General features: G+C 47.6%; 1 protein-coding gene across 1 annotated transcript; it reads left to right on the forward strand.

Annotated features, from left to right (window-relative positions):
• Positions 1-9,095: 9,095 nt before the first annotated feature.
• Positions 9,096-20,401, forward strand: Muc20 (mucin 20, cell surface associated). Its single transcript, XM_048345832.1, has 4 exons — positions 9,096-9,213; positions 13,803-16,259; positions 17,971-18,062; positions 20,054-20,401. The coding sequence occupies exons 1-4, from the start codon at positions 9,138-9,140 to the stop codon at positions 20,120-20,122; spliced, it is 2,694 nt and encodes an 897-aa protein (XP_048201789.1). The 5' UTR covers positions 9,096-9,137; the 3' UTR covers positions 20,123-20,401.
• Positions 20,402-20,568: the final 167 nt, after the last annotated feature.

Raw genomic sequence — 20,568 nt, forward strand, 5'->3', positions numbered from 1 at the left:
TCATCTGTAATGAATATTCTTCTTTGGAAGAATATTCTTCCATCCCCACTATTTTAGAATACAAGCTAGGCATGTAGCTCATGCCTATAATCCCAGCTACCCAGGGGATTGAGGCCTGAGAATTGAAGCTCAATGCAGGCTGAGCACACATCAGAGACTCATCTCCATTTAATCAGCAAAAAACAGAATTACTGGGAGAGAGTAAGGGAACAGAAGAAACTGTATGAAAGGAAATGTACTCATCACCTGACTCATGTAATTGTAATCCCTCTGTATACCACCTTTATAATAACAATAAATTGTATTTTTTATTAAGCCAGAACTGGAGACAGATATGGTTCAAGCAGTAGAGCACCACCGAGTGAGAGGAAAAAGCTGAGCAAGAGTGATATGAGTTTAAGCCTTATATTGCACAAAGAAAAAGAAAAAGAATGTAGAAAGTATGCTCATTTTTCTATACTAAAACAATAGGCCCAAACTGACCCACGGCATATACTTTGCTAACGTCTGCCCCAAATCCTCCTGTGGTCTCCTCTTCCCTCTGTGTTCTAGCTCCAGCCCTCCTCTGCCCAGCGTGCCAAACCCATCACTGGAGGACAAGCCATGGGCACCATCTTGGCATATTATAGTTTGGGCAGAAAGGAAGTCAGCACAGTGCAGTGGAAAGGACACGCGGGGTTGGATAGACCTGGCTTCAAGCCATAGCTCCATCATTTGATACCTAGAGGACCCCAGGTTACTTCCTTACCCTTTCTGAGCTTAGAACTTGCCATGTAGGGCTTGTCATCAGAATTAGTTGAGCTCAGCTCTAGAGGAGCATGGCTCTAGTGGTGTACAAGAGATGACCGTATTTGAAAACACATGTGTTTCTGGGCGAGGGGACCCAGATTTTTGCTTCCTGTCTTTTAGGTTCATCAGCTTCTCCAAACCAGCCTTATGGGAAGGCTTCCATCTATGGCTGTGAAGAGAATCAAGAAGAGAGCCTGACTCCTCTCCAAGGCTCTTCCTCCATCCATCCCCGCCCCCAACCCCCTCCCCCACCACTGGAGCATAGGTCACCTGACCCTACCTGGGCCTTCCTGGGCCAGGACTGCCAGGAACTGGGGGTGTTTGTCCTTAGCTGCCATTCTATATACTTCCTTGTTGGTTTAGACAATGGAAAACTGAAATTGTTATGAACACACCTAAATGTGCTTAGAAGCAGCCATATGTAGGGGATGGCTATGCCTTTGAGACCTGGGACTCCTGGCTGCTGGCCACTCCCATCTCCTTCTGGGTTCTGCCGAAGAGATAGCAAACCAGCCCCCCCACCCCTCTGGTGGTGAGGTGAGCATGTGTGCCACCATGGCGCCGGGAGGCCGGCCCTTGGGGGGCTGTGGTCTCTGCCTCTGCGGGAAATTCCGTGACATTACCGTGATGGACATGCACATTAGCCTATCATTAACACCTGGCCAGTCCCTCCCCTTCCCACGGTCACCACTGGTATAAGTGTATTTGCCCTTCCCCTTATTAAACGGAAATCCAAGGAGCTTTCCCGAAGCAGCCCACGTGTCTCCCGCTTTTGTTCTTAGTGAGTCAAAAGGGAGGAAGGGCCCTTGGCGTTCACAACATGGGTTTGAGGCTTTCACGTAACCCTTGCTGCCTGCAGGTCGGGCAGCTCATGTTTGAGGGCGAAAGGGGTTACACGGGAGATAGAGACAGCCCGACAGCCATATAAATCCTGAAACATCCATTTGGTATGGTATTATTTATTGTGTTGTGATGATTACAATTTGGCATGATTCTTCTTTCTTTCTTCTTTTTTTTTTTTTTTTAATGGTGCTGGGGTTTATCTTAAGGTTTTTTTTTCCCCCTTGCTAGTCCAGTGCCCAACCACTTGAGCTACACTCCTATCCGTTTCTTTCTTTTCTTTGTTTTTTTTTTTTCTTTTTTTTCTTGCCAGTCCTGGGCCTTGGACTCAGGGCCTGCACTGTCCCTGGCTTCTTTTTGCTCAAGGCTAGCACTCTACCACTTGAGCCACAGTGCCACTTCTGGCCGTTTTCTATATATGTGGTGCTTGGGAATTGAACCCTGGGCTTCATGTATACGATGCAAGCACTCTTGCCACTAGGCCATATTCCAAGCCCCTCCTATCCTTTTTTGATTTAGATTATTTCTCAGATAAGGTTATCCCTGCCCCCCTTTCCAGATAGGGTCACATCCTACCCATGCCTCTTATGTGGCTGGAATTACAGGTGTGTTGCATCACCTCACTTGGCTTGTTAATTGAATTGGGGTTTCCTTAACTTTTTGCCTAGGCTGGCCTCAAACCTCTATCCTCCTAATCTTTGCCTCCTAAGTAGATGGGGTGAACGACAGCATCTGGCAAATACAATAATTTTTTTTGGAAACAGAGAAGAATCTAGCAATCCTTCGGCTAAGTAATTCATCCTGTCTCTCTCTGTATTTCTTCCTGGGCAAAAAGTTTTTCTTGGGGGTTGGAGGCATGGTTCAGTTGGTAGACTGCTAGCCAATGAGCAAAAGCATCAGATACCAAGTTTGATTCCTGGTCTTGCACCTAAAAAAAAAGTGTTTTCTCTATTTTCAGCCACCCAATCTCATACCCTAGGTACATCTTTGACATCTCTCTGCCCCTAGCCTCCTACAAGTTGCCAAGTTTTCCCGACATTGTCACATCTACCCCCAGTATAGTCCCAGTGCTGAAGTCCTAAGGACTGGTTTTTGTGCCTGCTCTGTTCCCTACTAGCAGGTCTTTGTCCAAAGCAGAGCTCAGTATTGCCAGCTTCCTGTGTGAACACCATCACTGGCTTCTACTGGCTTCATCTACAGCACATGGATGCTATCACTGGCTTCTACTGGTTTCATCTACAGCACAAAGGCTCCACTCCTGGGTAGGGTTTGCCAGGTCCTCCATACCCAGTGCTCCTCATGCAAATCCCCCACATCCAACCCTGAGTTGCAGCTGGACAGAGCCACCCTAGCCCAATCGCTTGCTCTAGGCCTTCGTTAATCTGAACACTGAGTAAATGATTACAGAAAGGAACACTGCTACCTTGGATTCCAGCTCTGCACGAGTGGATTTGTCTTGGCTTTGTTCCTCTGAATAATTTATTTAGGAACATAATCCTAGAGATCAGAGTTTAGGAAAAGGGAAGTGAGACAGGAATGAAGGCAGAGCCAGTACAAACATGTGTTATCCATTTGGCTGCTGGCACGGCTGACAGATTGTTTGGTCTGGTACGTTCTTCTAAGATGCCCTTGGAAATGTTTGTAAGGTCTGTCTGTCCTGCAGACAAATCTGTCTGCCAGTTACACAGGGTCCTAGAAATATACCTAACCATGCACAAAAATGGGCACAGTAGTTTTACTTAGAAGAGAGAAAAACGGGAATCAATCCAATATCTATTAATAGGAAAACAGATCCCCCAAAGTGTGGTGTGAATGAAAAACTACCCAACGTGATAAAAGGATGAAGAAAACAGGGTACTCACTGGTGGCTCACACCTGTAATCCTAGAAACTCAGGAGGCTGAGACCTGAGGATCATGGTTCAAAGCCAGCCTGGGCAGAAAAGTTCATGAGGCTCTTATCTCCAATTAACCAGCAACTGCCCCGCCCCCAGAAGCGGAGGTGTAGTTCAAGTGATAGAGTGTCAGCTGTGAGTAAAAAAAGCCAAGCAAGAATGTGAGGTCCTGAGTTCAAGCCTCAATTCCAGCATCCACACTAGCACATACCCACCTACCCTTCCCCACAGATGAAAACTGTAATACAGAACAACACAAGTGAGCCTCATAAATACAATGTTAGGAGAATGAAGCCAAATGAGAAAGAGTGTATGTACACGATCTCATTTATATGAGGCTCAGAACTAGAGCTCATTGATGGTGACAGAGAAGGGTGGCAACATGGAGGGGGAGGGCTATTGACTAGAAGGGATACAGTGTGTTACTTATTCATAGTTATGGCCAATATGCTTAAGAGAACAAAGGAAGAAGGATTTGTTCTGGCCCACAGCTTCCCAGGGTTCAGTCCACAGTTTCTTGGTCCCATGGTCTTGGGCTTTCATCCATGCATTATAGCAGAGAAGGAGGCTATTTATCACACTGTAGATACAGAGATAGAGAGAGGCAAAGAATAAGTCCCAGGACAAGATCCAGCCAATAAGGACATGCCCCAAGTGGTCTACTTCCTCCAGCTAGGCTCCGCCTTCTAAAGCTTCCAGAATCTCCCCAAAATAGTGCCGTCCGTTGAGGACCAAATACACAACACATGAGCCCTGTAGGGAGACACCTTATGTCTAAGTCACAATATCCCATTCCAACCCCTAAAAGACTCATCTCCATCTCATAATACAAAATACGTTCAGTTCATCTCAAAGAGGCCTCTTGTCTAATCATTCCTGCACTGTCCAAAATCCCATGTTCAAAGATGTCTCTGAGATGCAGGACAACTCTTAGCTATGAATCCCTGTACACAAAACAAAACATGTTATCTATGTGTAACATATCCAACATTCCCATTCCAAAGGGAGGACTAGGGGCATAGAGAAAGGCTTTCCTTCCAACAACTCACAACAGTTTGGTGATCCAGCTCAATGGTCAGCCAATTTATGACCTTGGATTCCAAGAGCATTTTATGACGTTAACTCTTCTCTCAGGCCCTTAACAGGCCAGTGCCCTGGGCTGTACTTGAGTGCCTTGTCCTGGGTGAGAGTCATTCCTCCTTTGTGCTCAGGTTTCATAGGGTGATGGAAGCAGAAGATCTTTGTTCATGACAACCTCATTGCTCTAGGTGTTCAGGCTGAAAAGTCTGTGGTTATTCTTGGCTCTTCACTTTCTTTGATGTGCCACATCAATGCAGATGGAAATCACCTAGGCTCTACTTTCAAAATGTATTGTGAATTTGACAGCATACCTCTCCTCAATGCTGCTTCATCTGATGGGGGTCAGAGCCACCCCTATCCACAAATCTCTCACCTAGATTAGGGCCAAAGCTTCGTAACTTCCTATTTCTATGTTATGTTGAGTGTGTGTGTGTGTGTGTGTGTGTGTGTGTGTGTGTGTGCCCACACCAATCCTGGGGCTTGAATTTGGGGCCTGTGCACTGTCCCTGAGCTTTTTTGCTCAAGGCAAGTGTTCTACCACTTTGAGCCATAGCTCAATTGCCAGGTTTTTTTTGTTGTTGTTGTTGTTGTTGTTTTTGAGATGAGAGTCTTAGGGATTTTCCTGCTCAGGCTGGCTTAGAACCATAATCCTCGGATCATGAGTAGCTACTCAGCCTCCTGAGTAGCTAGTGTTAGAGGCATAAGTCACTGATAACACCCAGATTCTTGTGTTCTTAACACAACTTCCAGGGTAAACCCTCTAAAAACCTGTTATCCCCTACCTCATTCCTGGCTCAAAACGCTCCATGGACCCCCCCCACCCCCACTCTGAGGCAATTGTTTTGGACTGCACTAGGTCCAACACACACCTAACTGGAGGCCAAAATGGAGTCACCAGGCTTGGTTTTCTCCCTTGCCACCTGGAAACTAAGTTGGTATTCGGCTTCCTGACAAATCAGCAAAGGGAGACAATAGCCAGGTTTCCCTCTGTTATGCCTAGATTTCTGGTCCCCAAAGACCACCAAGGAGCCTATACCGATGTGAATGCATGAGAGTCTTTATTGCAAGCTTGAGCCTGGACTCTCAAACGTCACCGACACAGCAGATCTGGATTGAGAGCCCCGCCCCTCAGATAGGCAGGGTTTTTATTGTGATTACAACAGTGGCAGGGTATTTCCAACTTGGCAGATACTTGATTGGATGGCATTTAGCAAGCAAGTCTTGCCTTATTTCTATTGGCCATCTACACTTTCAGTTATCTATTTTGGCTTTGATATCAGGAATTAACAACAGGTGGTCACGTAGCACTGATTCAGGGGGTTAGTGCAGGGGGTAGAGAAAGTTACAAATGGGTTAAGCAAGCCGTTTACAGAAGCAGAATATTGCGGTCAGGCTGACCTAGTACCAACTTTATTTTAACAATTGGGACCATGTTTTCTCATTACCACTAAGCAAGCTTGAGCGGGCTAAAACAATCCAGTACTCAATCATAAGTAAACCAACCTGACAGTTACCATTATTACTAGTATGGTTATTTCTATAGTCTATGACTATGATCATTTTTTTACTGTCCGTTACCATGGTTGTTACCCAGGTACAGAGGGGAACAAGTGCTCCCTACATTTTTAAATGTCAAACTATAAGAAACTAGTCTCACGGGTGGGGGTGCAATCCTCTAGCATGGAGTCATCACCAGGGTTTAGAAGCTGTTATAATTTTAACACTAAAACTTATATTTAGTTACTCCAGTTTTCAGGTCAGCCCTAACACCTCACGGGCCAGTTCCAGTTGATATGATCATAAAAGTCCCACCTTACAAGCAAAGCAACTTTGAAGTGTCTGACCTACTTTTTTTTTCTTGCAAGACTGGGAATTGAACCCAGGGCCATGCTCTTCTAAAGCAAGAGCTCTTACCACTGCGCCCCACAACCCCCAGTTCCCTTTCTGTTCTTGTTTTTTCTTTTGTGCCAGGACTAGGACTTAAACTCAGGGCCTTGTGCTCTTGTTTGGATTTTTTTTTTGTGCCTTCTACCATCGGAGCCACACTTTTCACTTCCAGCTTTTTCCTGGTTTATTGGGAGATAAGAGTCTTGAGGATTTGCCTGCCCTATCTGGCTTCAAATTGATCTTCAGATCTCAGCCTCCTGAATAGCTAGGATTATAGGCATGAGCCACTGACACCCAGCTTGTTTTCTTTTCTTTCTTGCTTTCCTCAGCTCTTCTGTCTATAATAAAGAGTGACTAATTCTAGAAACAAAGCCACTTAGGCTCTTTAAACACAACTATACGTTCTCTAAAAGCCCACCAAGCCCTTTAGCATCTGCCCCACCTCCAACTCTTACCTCTCCTGTGGATCCAGCCTCACTGGCTCTTCCATGTTGGCTGACTTTGCTGCTGATTTAGACTTCCAGTCTCACTTCTAGCAGGTCCTACTGTCTGCAGCACTATACCCCAGGGATCTAGCCTCACAATCTTTCCATCTTACTATAATACTGTAACTCGATTCCTCTTATCTGACTGTCTCATAGAACACACCCGTATCTGTGCTATTGTTTATATATGTTGTCAATTATCTATGCACCTGTGTATCATGTCTATGGCTTGCCATCTCTTTAATAGGAAGACTCTCACGAGAACAAGAATCTGTTCTACTCAGAGACATTCCAAGTGCCTGGAATAGTGTCTCCATGTAGAAGGTGCTCCATACAGGCTCTGTTCATTCATGTGAGAAGTGTTTGGCTAAAGAAATGGTCCAAGAACTTTCTGGATAAGCTTGCCCACCAGCCAGGTTGGAAATATCCAACAGCTTCTAGAATCTCATCCACTTTCTTTTCAGAGGCTGGAGCAGGACTGTTGATCATCTCAGTGATGGAAGTGATAAAGGATAAGGAAATGGAGTGTCTCTGGTCAGGGTTAGAAAGGCACCTGAATGCCTGTTAAGAGATTAAGTTTTTATCTAGGGACCTACCTGGTCCTGGAATGAGGAAGCCCCTCATTCCAGCTGGGGTGGGGCAGAAGAGGGGAGGGAGGTGGCTGAGGAGCTGCATTCTTGCTGGGGTTCTCCCCCACTTTCTCTTAGGGTGAGTTTAATCCGGGTCACTGTGGTGGCCCAGCCTCCTCTTTCTACTTGAAACCTTCCAGGGGGAGTCCATTCTCCCCCACCCTTTCCTGGGGCTTGAACTCAGGCCTGGGCCTCCTCCTCCTCCTCCTCCTCCTCCTCCTCCTCCTCCTCCTCCTCTTCCCCCTCCCCCTCCCCCTCCCTCCCCCTCCCCTCCCCACCCCTCCCCCTCCCCACCCCTCCCCCTCCCCCTCCCCCTCCTCCTCCCCCTCCCTCTCCTCCCCCTCCTCCTCCTGTTATATCTTCCCTTAGGAATCGCATGGACTTTCATGCCTAGTCTGGCTTTGAAACTCAGATCTTTAGCCTCCTGAGTATCTAGGATTACAGATGTGAGCTACTACTGCCTGGTCCTGTCACTTAAGCCATATTCTAGTCTTTCTCCCCATTGCTTGAGGATCAAAGTGAATATCTGCTCCTTTATTGAGCACCTAAGATATGTGTATGTGTATGTGTATGAGAGAGAGAGAGAGAGAGAGAGAGTACTGAGCTTTGAACTCAGAGCCTTAGCTCGCTTCCTCACAGCTAGCACTCTACCACTCTACCATTCCTCCACAATGACTTTTTGCTGGTTAATTGGAGATAGAGTCTCTTGGAGATTTCTGCTCAGCCTTCAAACTACAATTCTCTAGGGCTGGGAATATGGCCTAGTGGCAAGAGTGCTTGCCTCGTATACATGAAGCCCTGGGTTTGATTCCTCAGCACCACATATATAGAAAATGGCCAGAAGTGGCACTGTGGCTCAAGTGGTAGAGTGCTAGCCTTGAGTAAAAAGAAGTCAGGGACAGTGCTCAGGCCCTGAGTCCAAGCCCCAGGACTGGCCCAAAACAAACAAACAATACAATTCTCTAACCTCAGCCTTATGACTAGCTGGGATTGCAGGCATGAGCCACGGACATCCAGCTGATGTATGTGCTTTTGAAGAGTACCAACTGTGGAGCAGGAACTGTGTGCGAGCTTTACTGTATTGTTTTCACAATAACTGCCTACTTAGGTAGACATTATGCCCACTTTATAGACCAGGAAGTTGCGGTTCAGAAACCTAGAGCTAACAAGGTCTTGGATCAGGAAAGTTCCTGAAGCCCAAGCCCAGCCTGAGATTGCCATAGTCTCCCCTGCAGCAGGACTACAGGGTTGAATATCAACATGGAAATGATTCTGGCACTTCAAATCAGCCTTCAGAGGAGAGTCACTGAGCAAGGGGTGGGGGGACAGGAAGGTTGGCTGTGGCCAACTCTGACCTGCCCTCTCTCAACCTATCCCTTTGTGTTCACCTGGCTGCATCCTAAACTACCCAGTCAGTCACACCTGGCCAGCTGGCCTGGCCCTCCTCCCTGAGTTGAGGAACCAGGAAAAGGTAGTGGTGAGAGGCGGAGAGCCGATCTGCTGGGCAGTGAGTGGCGGCCAGTACCCAGCTAAGATGGGCTGTGTCTGGGGCCTGGCTCTGTCCTTTCTTTTCTTCAGCTGGGAGGCTGGGGGCTCTAGGAGCTCTGCAGGTAAGAGGGCTTCTCCTTGGGAGGGCTCTGGGTATGAATTTAGCATAGGCAACCCTTTGTGGATGAGGGTAGGCTTTTTTTTTTTTTTTTGCCAGTCCTAGGGCTTGAACAAGGGTAGGCTCTTTTATGAATCATAATTAACCCCAGGTTATATGTGAAGTAGCATTATTGTTGGGAATAAGTATACAACTAGCAGTATGTGTCCGCTTGAGCATGTATGACACTACAGGCCCAGATTCTAAGAGTGTCTGTCTGTCTGTCTATCTGTGGCAGTGTAAGTGGGATCAGAAGGCTTGAAGAAGGTAGTAGCTGGTCAGAATCTTGCCTACAGCTGAAGAATGCATTATAACAAGATTCTAACTCCTCCAAGCTTCTTGCCTAGCATGAATTCCTTCCAGATATGGCTTTTGTGTGAATTCTGCTATAAACTCTTTGGACTGGTAGAATATAAGAGAGACAGGGCTTTGATCTGTCACTAACAACCACTGTGCCAAACTCATTATCATATCACAGATTTTCTTTTTGACAGTACTGGGGTTTACGTTCCGAGCCTCATGCTTGCTAAGCAGGTGCTTTACCACTTGAGCCATGCCCTGAGCCCTTTAAGCTTTAGGTTTTTTTTCAAATGGGGTCTCATGTTTTTATGCCCAGGCCAGCCTGGATATCAATCCTTCTATTTATACTTCCTGAGTAACTGGTGGTAACAGGTGCACTTTGCTGTGCTTAACTTGTTGATTGAGATGGGGGTGTCTCTAACTTCTTTTTTTAAATCTAGACTGGTCTTGAGCTTCCATCTTTCTAATCTCTGCTACCTGAGTAGATGGAATTTAGCCACTGTACCTGGCTAAAAAAAAATCTATTTTAAAAACTAGTTTTAGATTCGTAGTAAAATGGAGCAGGGAGTACGGGTGAGTACCCTCATCCCTACCACATACATACCACCTCTTCATAACCCATGCCCACCACTAGAGTGGCACATTGGGTACAACCAATGACCCCCCCACCCCGTCATATTATGACTATAGTCTCTCTTTCAAACTTCTTTTTTCTCAATTTCTCTCTCAACTACCCCCTACCTCTCTTTTATTTTCTGCCAGTACCAGGGTTTGAACTCAGGGCCTTGTACTTGCTCAACTTGCTTGCTCAGCTGGCTCTCTACCACTTGAGGCATGCCTCCAGCTCAGCATTAAAAACAATTTTAGGGCTGGGAATATGGCCTAGTGGCAAGAGTGCTTGCCTTGTATACATGAAGCCCTGGCTTCGATTCCTCAGCACCACATATATAGAAAACGGCCAGAAGTGGCGCTGTGGCTCAAGTGGCAGAGTGCTAGCCTTGAGCAAAAAGAAGCCAGGGACAGTGCTCTGGCTCTGAGTTCAAGGCCCAGGACTGGCAAAAAAAAACCAACCCCAAACAATTTTATTATGGAAACAACCCAGATGCCCCACAACATGGAATGGATCCAAAAAACGTAATACCTGTACACAATGGAATACTACATAGTGATTAGAAATGATAAAACAATGACATTCGCAGGGAAATGGCGGAGTTAGACTCTTGTTGTGCTACAGCAGACACAAGAATAAGGACCCAGGCCCCTGCCTTGTGCACCTGCAAAGCCCATTGCCTTATTGTAATTTGCATGCTTTCATGTGACTCCTTGAGGAGCCAATGGAGGAGATGCTAGATAAGCCTCCCAGGCTTGGGCACATCAGCACTGTCAACTCTGTTCTTCCTATGGCTCTCAGTGCGTTGGCAGGGTGAGTACTCTGACAGGCCTCTCTACATGACATGTGGAGGCAAAGCCCAAGGGGATCCTCTGCACAAGTGGACATCAGACCTGGGACTGCCACCTGGTTTCTTATCTCCTGCTCCATTACTCTTTGAGGTCTGCAGGAGAATGACCAGGGCCCTGGGGCCCTATCCTGAACCCCTAGATGGAGACTCTCGGCCTCTTTTGGGTTCTTGGGCTATAGATATACCAGTGGATCTCAGCAAAGGCCACTTTAAACTCTCAGAATGTCAAAAAATACAAAGAAACAAAGAAAAAAAAGGGGTTCTTATTTTGAACCTTTTCCTTTTTAGTGTGTGTGTGTGTGTGTGTGTGGCTTGTGCTGGGGCTTGAACTCAGGGCCTTGTCCTCTCATTTGGCTTTTCCATCCAAGGCTCACCTCTACCACACCCCTACTTCCTGACCCTTTTCCTTCTACAAGTATGGTTCCCAGATAATACACAAGACACCTCCTTCAACTTCAATTTAGAGGAATAATACTTTTTGTATATGTTTCAAATATTACAGAAGAAATATTCTTACTAAAATCAGTACTTGATATGTGAGATAATTCAGTCCCATTGTCATATATATAAATAGAATATCATCTATCTGAAATTTAAATTTAACTAGGTATGTTGTGTTTTTATTTGCCAGATCTGACATACCTCAGCAAAAGGCTCCATAGCCATCTTGTAGAGGGGGAGATTTCCACCATTCCAACAGGAAAGGCATCTTTGTGGGGCCATAAAGGACCCTTCTGTAGCCTTCTTCCAGAGAAAGCAAGATGCTGGCTCTCCATTCTCCAAACTCAGGGGCCAGGCACCTGACGAGGTCTTTGGCTCCATAAAGAAGTATAGGAGCTTCTCTCTCGCTTAGGTTTTGCTCACCATGTTCCCTGTGGCTTGTACAGAAGGCCTAGCCCACATCTTAGGTGGGTCCATCCTAATAGTTCTCAGACCCATGTTCAGAAGACCCGTGGCCAGAGTGGGAAGATTTGTTTTCTCTGCTGAAGCTCCAAGACTCTGCTTGTCATGCTGGCTTTTACAATAGCACACTCATACTCACACTGGAGGGTTTTCTTCCCCAGTTACACCCAGTTACCTCTAAAGATGAAACTATGGTTAAGCATGGTGACTTCTGCCTATAATCCCAGCTACTTAGGAGGCAGAGATCAAGAGGAATGGGGTTTGAAGCCAGCCTGGAGAAAAAGTGAGACCCCCCATCTCAACAAATAATCTGGGTAAAGTGGAACAAACTTGCCATCCTAGTAGACTTGTTATATAGGAAGCATAAGTGTGGTGGGGGGATTCTAGACCCAGGCTGGTCCTGGATAAAAATCACAAGACCCTATCCTAAAAAGAGCTAGAACAAAAAGGACAGGAGCATATATGGCTCAAGTGGTAAAGCATGAACAAGCACAAGGTCCTGAGTTAAAACCTTAGTATTGTCAGAAAGAAAAATATAATAAAGATGCAACTAGGGATCATCTTAAATTTAAGAAAAAGTTTCCATAGGAAGCATTTGTTACATGAGGACAGTATCCTGAGAGTGACAGGACTCTTTCAGAGGTCTGGGGGTCCTGCTTCCTGTTCTTCAATTCTTGCATTCCAGGGATTTCTACCTTCCAGTCCACCCTTGAAGTAGATCCTGCTAGGTGCCTGTCATCCTAGCTACTCAGGAGTCTGAGATCTGAGGATTACAGTTCAAAGCCAGCCCAGGCAGGAAACACACCATGAGACCCCCTCCCCTTTTTTTTTTGCCAGTCCTGGAGCTTGAATTCAGGGTCTGGGCACTGTCCTTGAGCTTTTTTTGTTCAAGGCTAGCACTTTGTCAATTGAGCCACAAAACTACTTCCGTTTTTTCAGTTTATATTGTACTGGAGAATTGAGCCCAGAGCTTCATACAGGCGAAACTAGCACCGCTAACCCACATTCCTATCCTTTTCTTTTCTTTTTGTGTTTGGTTGGTTGGTCATGGGGCTTGAACTCTGAGCCTGGGCACTGTCTCTGAGCGCTTCAGCTCAAGGCTAGAACTCTACCACTGGAGCCACAGTGCCACTTCCTGTTTCCTAGTGGTTAATTGGAGATAAGAGTCTCATGGACTTTCCTACTCCGGCTGGCCTTGAACCACAATCTTTAGATCTCTGCCACCTGAGTAGCTAGGATTACAGGTGTAAGCCACTGGCTCCTGGCTAGTGAGACTCTTATCTCCAATTAACCAATAGAAAACCAGAAGTGGGGGCTGGGGATATGGCCTAGTGGCAAGAGTGCTTGCCTCGTATACATGAGGCCCTGGGTTCGGTTCCCTAGCACCACATATACAGAAAATGGCCAGAAGTGGCACTGTGGCTCAAGTGGCAGAGTGCTAGCCTTGAGCAAGAAGAAGCCAGGGACAGTGCTCAGGCCCTGAGTCCAAGCCCCAGGACTGGCCAAAAAAAGAAAAAAGAAAAAGAAAATCAGAAGTGGATCTGTGGCTCAAAGTGGTAGAGCACTAGCCTTGAGTGCCAAGGCTCAAGGACAGCGCCCAGCCTCTGAGTTCAAGCCCCATAACCAACTGAATAAAAAGTAGAACCTTGCCCCCCACTTTGCCTCTGACTACTATGACAATCAGCAGAAATCCTAGAGCTAGCTGGTTTCAAATGGGTTGTCAGGGTTTTAGAAGACCTCAGTCAGGGCAACCCTAACTACATGGCTGTCATCCAGGATTATATTCTTCTTCCTAAAAGTGACCCCTCCCCTCCCTCCTACCCATGATGCTCAGGGCATAAATACCAAAGTCACTCCACTGGCTCATCAAGTTTGTCTTTACCCAACATAGGCCCTAGCACCAGTGGACCAGTCCCTTTGGTGACAACAAATAATACAGGAGCACTTGCCATGACTGAAGGGATCAAGACAAGTTCAGAGAGAGCCTTGCAGACCACTGACCTTCATGAGCCCTTCATGAGCTCTGTTTCTTTGCAAACTCAAACCCTGAGCTCTCGGACCATTTCTAAGACTTTAATCACAGCAAATAATAGATCAGAAGCTGAGAGTAAGGAGACCAGGACCATTTCCCCCTCGGCAGGGGTCAGGGAAACTCCCCCTGTTTCACCCCTACAAGAGAACTGGACCTTCTCAAAGATTATAGCACCTACCACTGCAGCTGTGATGACCACCCCTAAGGAGACCTTCACCCCACGTGGCAGCCCCACAGCACGTAGAACACACCGTGGGACTGGCACTCGCAGAATTCCCATGGGAGCCATCTTTGCTCACCCTTGTACCTCTGAGAGCTCTGAAGAGGCACACTGGATCACAGTGGACATCTCAACAAGGGCAGACACGCCAACAGAATCAGAGAGCCTGTCCTCAGAGAGCAGCAGCTCCTCTTCTGACAGCTCTTCGCAGGCGCTGGCATCTGGGACCTCGTCGACTCAAGCCAAGGCGTTAGCTGCCTACAGCATCATCCACATCCAGTTTACCAATTGTAGCATCACCAAAATAGAAACAGCTGCCATCATCTCTAAAACCTCAGACACAGGTCCTAGACCCACAGAGGAAGAGTTGGCCTTGTCCACATCAGAGTCATCAGCTGTGCCCCACTCCCTTGAGGAAAAACCATACATCTCCAACACCACAGCCTTTGCTGAGGCCTTGTCATCAGCCAGCACCTTGGATACAGCCAGGGGAACTTGGGTGACAGTCACCAGGAAGCCTATAGAAGAAACGTCAGTGCTGTCCTTTGAGACGTCAAGCCACACTGAGGTCCCAGGAGCACTTCCGGTCTCCATGGGGGCTGGATCAACAGGGGGCACAGGGCCTTCCTTTGCTGCCTCCTCAGCTTCAGTCTACAGCCCCTCAGACCCAGCTGCCACCAAGGACTCCACCCTATCAGAGACGCTGACCACAGCCAGTGTAGCCAACAGGGCCACCAGCGGGAGCCCTGCTTCGACTGTCCATCCAGCCACAGCCAGCTTGAGCCACATTCCTTCTGTCCATCCAGCTACAACTGCCACCAGCCACACACCAAGTCTGACATCAGAGGGAGCCTTTTGGACAGCCGGGCTTCATGAGTCTTCAGTGCCACGCCCGGTTCCTCTCCACACGCAAACCCCGAGCACTGCAAGCTTTCCTAAGAGCATAATCACAGCAGGCAGTGTAGCAGAAATGGACATCAGGGAGTCCCAGACCACTTCCCCCACACCAGGAACCATGGAGACCCCCACCAACTCCCCTGCAGTGGAGAGCTCGGGGGCCCTGGCCATTTCCCCTGAAGCTGAGACCCCTGAGACCCAGGCCACTTCCTCCACATCAGAGACCACAGTGACTCCCCATATTTCCCCTGCAGTGGAGAGCTCAGGGGCCCTGGCCATTTCCCCTGAAGCTGAGACCCTGGAGACCCAGGCCACTTCCTCCACATCAGAGACCACGGAGACCCCCACCAACTCCCCTGCAGTGGAGAGCTCGGGGGCCCTGGCCATTTCCCCTGAAGCTGAGACCCCTGAGATGCAGGCCACTTCCTCCACATCAGAGACCACAGTGACTCCCCATATTTCCCCTGCAGTGGAGAGCTCAGGGGCCCTGGCCATTTCCCCCAATTCAGAGAGCATGGAGACACTGATCACTTCCACTGACACAGAGACCTCGAGGACCCAGACCACTTCCCCTGCAGCAGAGCTTGAAGGGACCTTGACAGGTTCTTCTACAACAGAAATCATGGAGACACCAACCATTTCTCCAGGAACCGAACCCACGGAGACCCTGAGCACTTCCCCTGGAGCAGAGACCAGGGAGATTGGGACTATTTCCTCTGAACTGGAGTTTGAAGGGACCCTGACCATTACCCCTGCAGCAGAGACCAGGGAGACCCCACCAATTTCTGCTGCAACACAGACCATGGAGACCCCAACAAGTTTCCCTGTAGCAGAGATGGGGACCCATTTCACAAAGACCATACCTCCCACCATTACCCCACCATACCTCACCAGACCTGGAACACCCACATTTGTCTCAGACACAGCTGCCACCAAGAGCTCCAGCCCCTTTGAGTCTTCTACCACAGAAAGTACAGCCCACAGGTCCATCCCCACCAGCAGGTGCCTTCCCCCTTCTATCCTTCCAGCCACAGCCAGTGGGAGCCCTCTCCCTTCTGACTACCTGATTACAGCCACCCGCAGTCAAGAAACAAACACCACCTTCATCAAAATCACAGCCTCACCAATGACCCCCATAAGGCCCCTGACATCAACACCTGGCCCTTTTTGGTCAAGGCAGACCACAGGAGTTACTATAGGTAAGTGAGATCCCCTGTCTGGTCTCTGGGGAATTTGCTCTGTTTTAGTCACTCATCAGACACCTGCAGATCCAAGTGAAGAATCAGTGATTTCAGCAAAAATGGCCTTCTAGTGTCTGAAAAGCAATCTGTGCCGCCCTTACCCTAACCCACACATCACAAGTGTCACCTTCATCGGAGCCAGTGGAAAATAAAACATTGCTCAATGGCATGACCTCCCAATGTGATTTTTTTTTTGCCTTACTAGAGATTGAACCTGTGATTCTTTGCTTTCTCAGCCTGTTTGCTTGACTGGTGCTCTACTGCTGGCATCATACCTCCAGTATGGCTTTGCTAGTTATTTTGGAAATGGAGTCTCTGAATTTTCTGCCCAGGCTGGCTTTGAACTACATTCTTCTGGATGTCAGTTGGAGGGGGGTGGGGAGGGAGGAAATGTTTTAATTCATTTCATATTTTAATTTCATGTTTGTGACTTTCCCCCCTGGTTTTATTTGCTTGGCATTGTTCACACTTAACGTGATTCATAGATTCATAGATTTTTTTTGTGTGTGTGCCAGTATTGGGGTTTGAACTTACGCTTGGGTGCTGTGTTCCTTAGCTTTTTGCTCAAGGATAATGCTGTACCACTTGAGCCACAGCTTGCTCCACTTCTGGCATTTGTGGTGCTTAATTGTAGCTAAGAGTGTCGGACTTTCCTGCATGGCTGGCTTCAAACTACCAATCCTCAGATCTCCGTCTCCCGAGTAGCTAGGATTCCAAGTGTGAGCCTTTGGTGCCCAGCATCTCTTCCTGGATTTTAAAGTACACCTGCAGTATTATTGTCTACAGGCACTAGGTGCAGTAGATTTCTTGAAATTACTGATCTTACAAAACTAAAAATTTAGCCTCACTTATTAGAAACTCCCCACTCTAACTTAGGTAGGCTGTAGGTTGTTCTGGTATTTTTTTTCCCCCTATACAGGTACTGTGGCATGAACTCAAGGTCTTATTATCTTCCTTAGCTTTTTCACTCACAGAGGGCTGCTCTACCACTTGAGCCACCTCTCCATTTCTGGCTACCTGTGGATTAATCTGAGATAGAGTCTTGCAGATTTGTCTTCCGGGTCTGACTTCAAACCTCAAGCCTTAGATCTCAGCCTCCTGAGTAGTGGCTGGTGTGCTTAGGCTTTTTTTTTTTTTAAACAACCAGGGCTGCAATAAATAGAGTTCTCACATGTATGCTACGTTTTTGTAGGGTAAAGTTCTAGAAGTGCAATTGTTAGGCCACTTCTCATAGTATTGTGTATTGTGATAGGACTAAAGAATTATAAGGTGGTAGTTAAAGGCCAGTAGTTTAGGACTCAACAGAAGAACCTTCAGGAAAAGCTGGTAAGGCAGGAACCATAAGACTAACTGTTCACCTACCACCAACATAGATCTTAGGGGCATCCCTGTAGGAAGCCAGCCTCTCTATCCAGCATTCTGGGACCTCCAGGTTTTGAGAACATTCCAGATGTACTTCCATTTCCTCTTCCTCACACTTCCTGTCTTTCACTGTGGTCAGGAGGATGCTTCCGTGGGTAATGATCTCTGTGAGGGAATCCTCTGTTCTCCTCCAAGTGAGTAAAGGTAAGCTCCCTTGTGAACACCTGGGAGTGCACACAGGTGTGTGGAGGGGGCTGAGATCAGAACTGCCTTGAGCATGTTTCCATCCTCTGTTCTCAACTCGTAGGTGGAGATGGAGGCCTCCTCCTTGTGCGACTGAGTGTGGCCTCCCCAGAAGACCTCACTGAGCCCAGCGTGGCAGAGAAGCTGATAGAAGAGGTGAGGTGCGGGCCCTTTCCAGGCCGGGGAGGCAAGGAGGTTCTCAGAGACCACTGTCAGTGATATAAATGAAAATTTCCCTCCAGTTTTCAGGTTATAGGAAATATAGGCATTCTGGCCCCCAAGGAGAAGTCAATGATATCGATGGGAAGCTAAGCAAGACTTGGTTGCAAGTGGCAAAAAACACTCATAGTAGTTTACATGGAAAAGGCAAGGCCTGGCTTTCAGTTTTAGTTATGGCTGGATCCAGCAGCTCATAGGGCTTTTCTCATTCTCTCTCAACTCTGCTCCCTTCATTCTTCATGATCTTTCTCTATGTGTCTGGAAGGGTGTCTTTGACAGCCCTAGGTTCCCCAGACACCTCCTTCCCGGTAGATATGCAGATCATTCAGAGAATCTGCAGCAAGCTACTGAGACAGCAGCCCAGCCAGCTGGGCTGAGGTGGGGAAGATTAGGCTCCAGTTGAAATAAGGACAGTAGGGAGAAAAAAAGAAAACCCACAGATATATGCTGTGGGTGGGATATATTTGAATAACGATTTTGGGAAAATTCTTAAGCTCAGGTTGTTGGACAGAACTTCCAGCAGTGAAGTTCTGGGCTCAGGGCATTGGGGATGGTGTGAGTCTTTGAAAAGTCAGTCAAGATCATCTGAGTGCAGATTTCACAGAGTAAGAGATGGCACATGAGGGGGTGGGGAGTGCCCAAGCTCTGGTGGTGACCATGGAGGGCAGATCCAGTGCACAGTTGAAAGAAAGCTATCCCTTCAGCAGTGACCCAACAATACTTGAAGTTTATATCTAACACCTTCCACAAGGCTCCAGCCTAGCAGTCTAGACTTGATGTCCTTCCTTTAAAGAATGACCTTACAGAGGTACTGTCTGGGAGTCAAAGTTAAAGATTATTTCCAGGCTGGATAGGTGAGGTCATTTGCATATGGAAACAGAAGATATTCACTGCAGTTAGGTGCAGTGGCTCACACCTGTAATCCCAGCCACTCAGGAAGCATAAATCAGGAGGATCGTGGTTTGAAACCACTGGGGGGAAAAGTTAGTACAACTACCTCAACAAGTAAACTAGGCAGTGGTGGCCTATGCCTGCAATTCCAGCTATATAGGAGGTAGAGGCAGGGCTGGGGCAAAATCATAAGGCCCTACTTGAAGCAAGCAAGAAAACAGATTAACACTAAAAGTAGAAAGGGCTAGAGTCATTGGCTCGAGAAGTAGAATGTCTACCTATCAAGCATGAGGACTTAAGTTCAGGATTGCCCCCCAAAAGATATCCATTGTAGCCAGCTAGCTACTTAGGAGGTTGAGATCTGAGGATCACAGTTCAAAGCCAGCCTGGGCAGGCTGAATGCTAGTCCTACCTGTGTGACTGGGTAAGTTAGTCTGTATTCCTCCTCCCACCCCCCCCATCCTCCTCCTCCTCCTCCTCCTCCTCCTCCTCCTCCTCCTCCTCCTCCTCCTCCTCCTCCTCCTCCTCCTCCTCCTCTTCCTCTTCCTCCTCTTCCTCCTCTTCCTCCTCTTCCTCCCTCTGGGCACTATTCCTGAGCTTCTTTTGTTCAAGACTAGTGTTCTACCACTTGTCTCACTTTCTTTTTTTGCCAGTCCTGGGCCTTGGACTCAGGGTCTGAGCACTATCCCTGGCTTCTTTTTGCTCAAGGCTAGCACTCTGCCACTTGAGCCACAGCACCACTGTTTTCTATATATGTGGTGCTGGGGAATTGAACCCAGGGCTTCATGTACATGAGGCAAGCACTCTTGCCGCTAGGCCATATCCCCAGCCTCACTTTCATTCTTTATAAGATAATAACACCTGCCTGACAGTGGTGCTTCATAATGTGTGTGAAGCCCCTCATCCACGTTTATCACATGGGGACTCAGAAAGTATAGTTGACTATTTCTTCCACTGTCCCTCCCTGTCCTTGGCCTATGGTGAGCTCTGGGCTAGATAAGCGGGCCATACATATCTCTGCTTGCTTCTCTTCATAGCTCCATTGTGAATTGCTAGCCCACAAGCTGCTTGTCCAAATCTCCTTACTTCGAGTCAAGAGGGACTAAAGAATACCAGCTGCAGCCAGGTACAACTGTGTGCCAAGGAGGATCAGTGCTGCCCATGGCCTTGTCTCCTATCTATAGGCAGAAGCCACATTATTGTACTGAGAGGGATCTAGAAAGTTCCCATGAAGGTCAGCTGGCCCAAGCACCATACTCCAGATGTGGCCAATGGTCCCTGGCCCACTTAGGCCCGAGTGTGTGTGTGGAGGTGGCTTCCCTGTTCCCAGAGGCATCCTGCACTTCCTTTGGCACTTGCATGTTTCAGTAAAGAGAGATGTGATCACCTACCTGTGTGCTTCTTTTTTTTTGGCCAGTCCTAGGCCTTGGACTCAGGGCCTGAGCACTGTCCCTGGCTTCTTTTTGCTCAAGGCTAGCACTCTGCCACCTGAGCCACAGTGCCCCTTCTGGCCGTTTTCCATATATGTGGTGCTGGGGAACCGAGAGCTTCA

This window comes from Perognathus longimembris, chromosome 5, assembly GCF_023159225.1.
Source record: "Perognathus longimembris pacificus isolate PPM17 chromosome 5, ASM2315922v1, whole genome shotgun sequence".
Taxonomy (NCBI): Eukaryota; Metazoa; Chordata; class Mammalia; order Rodentia; family Heteromyidae; genus Perognathus; species Perognathus longimembris.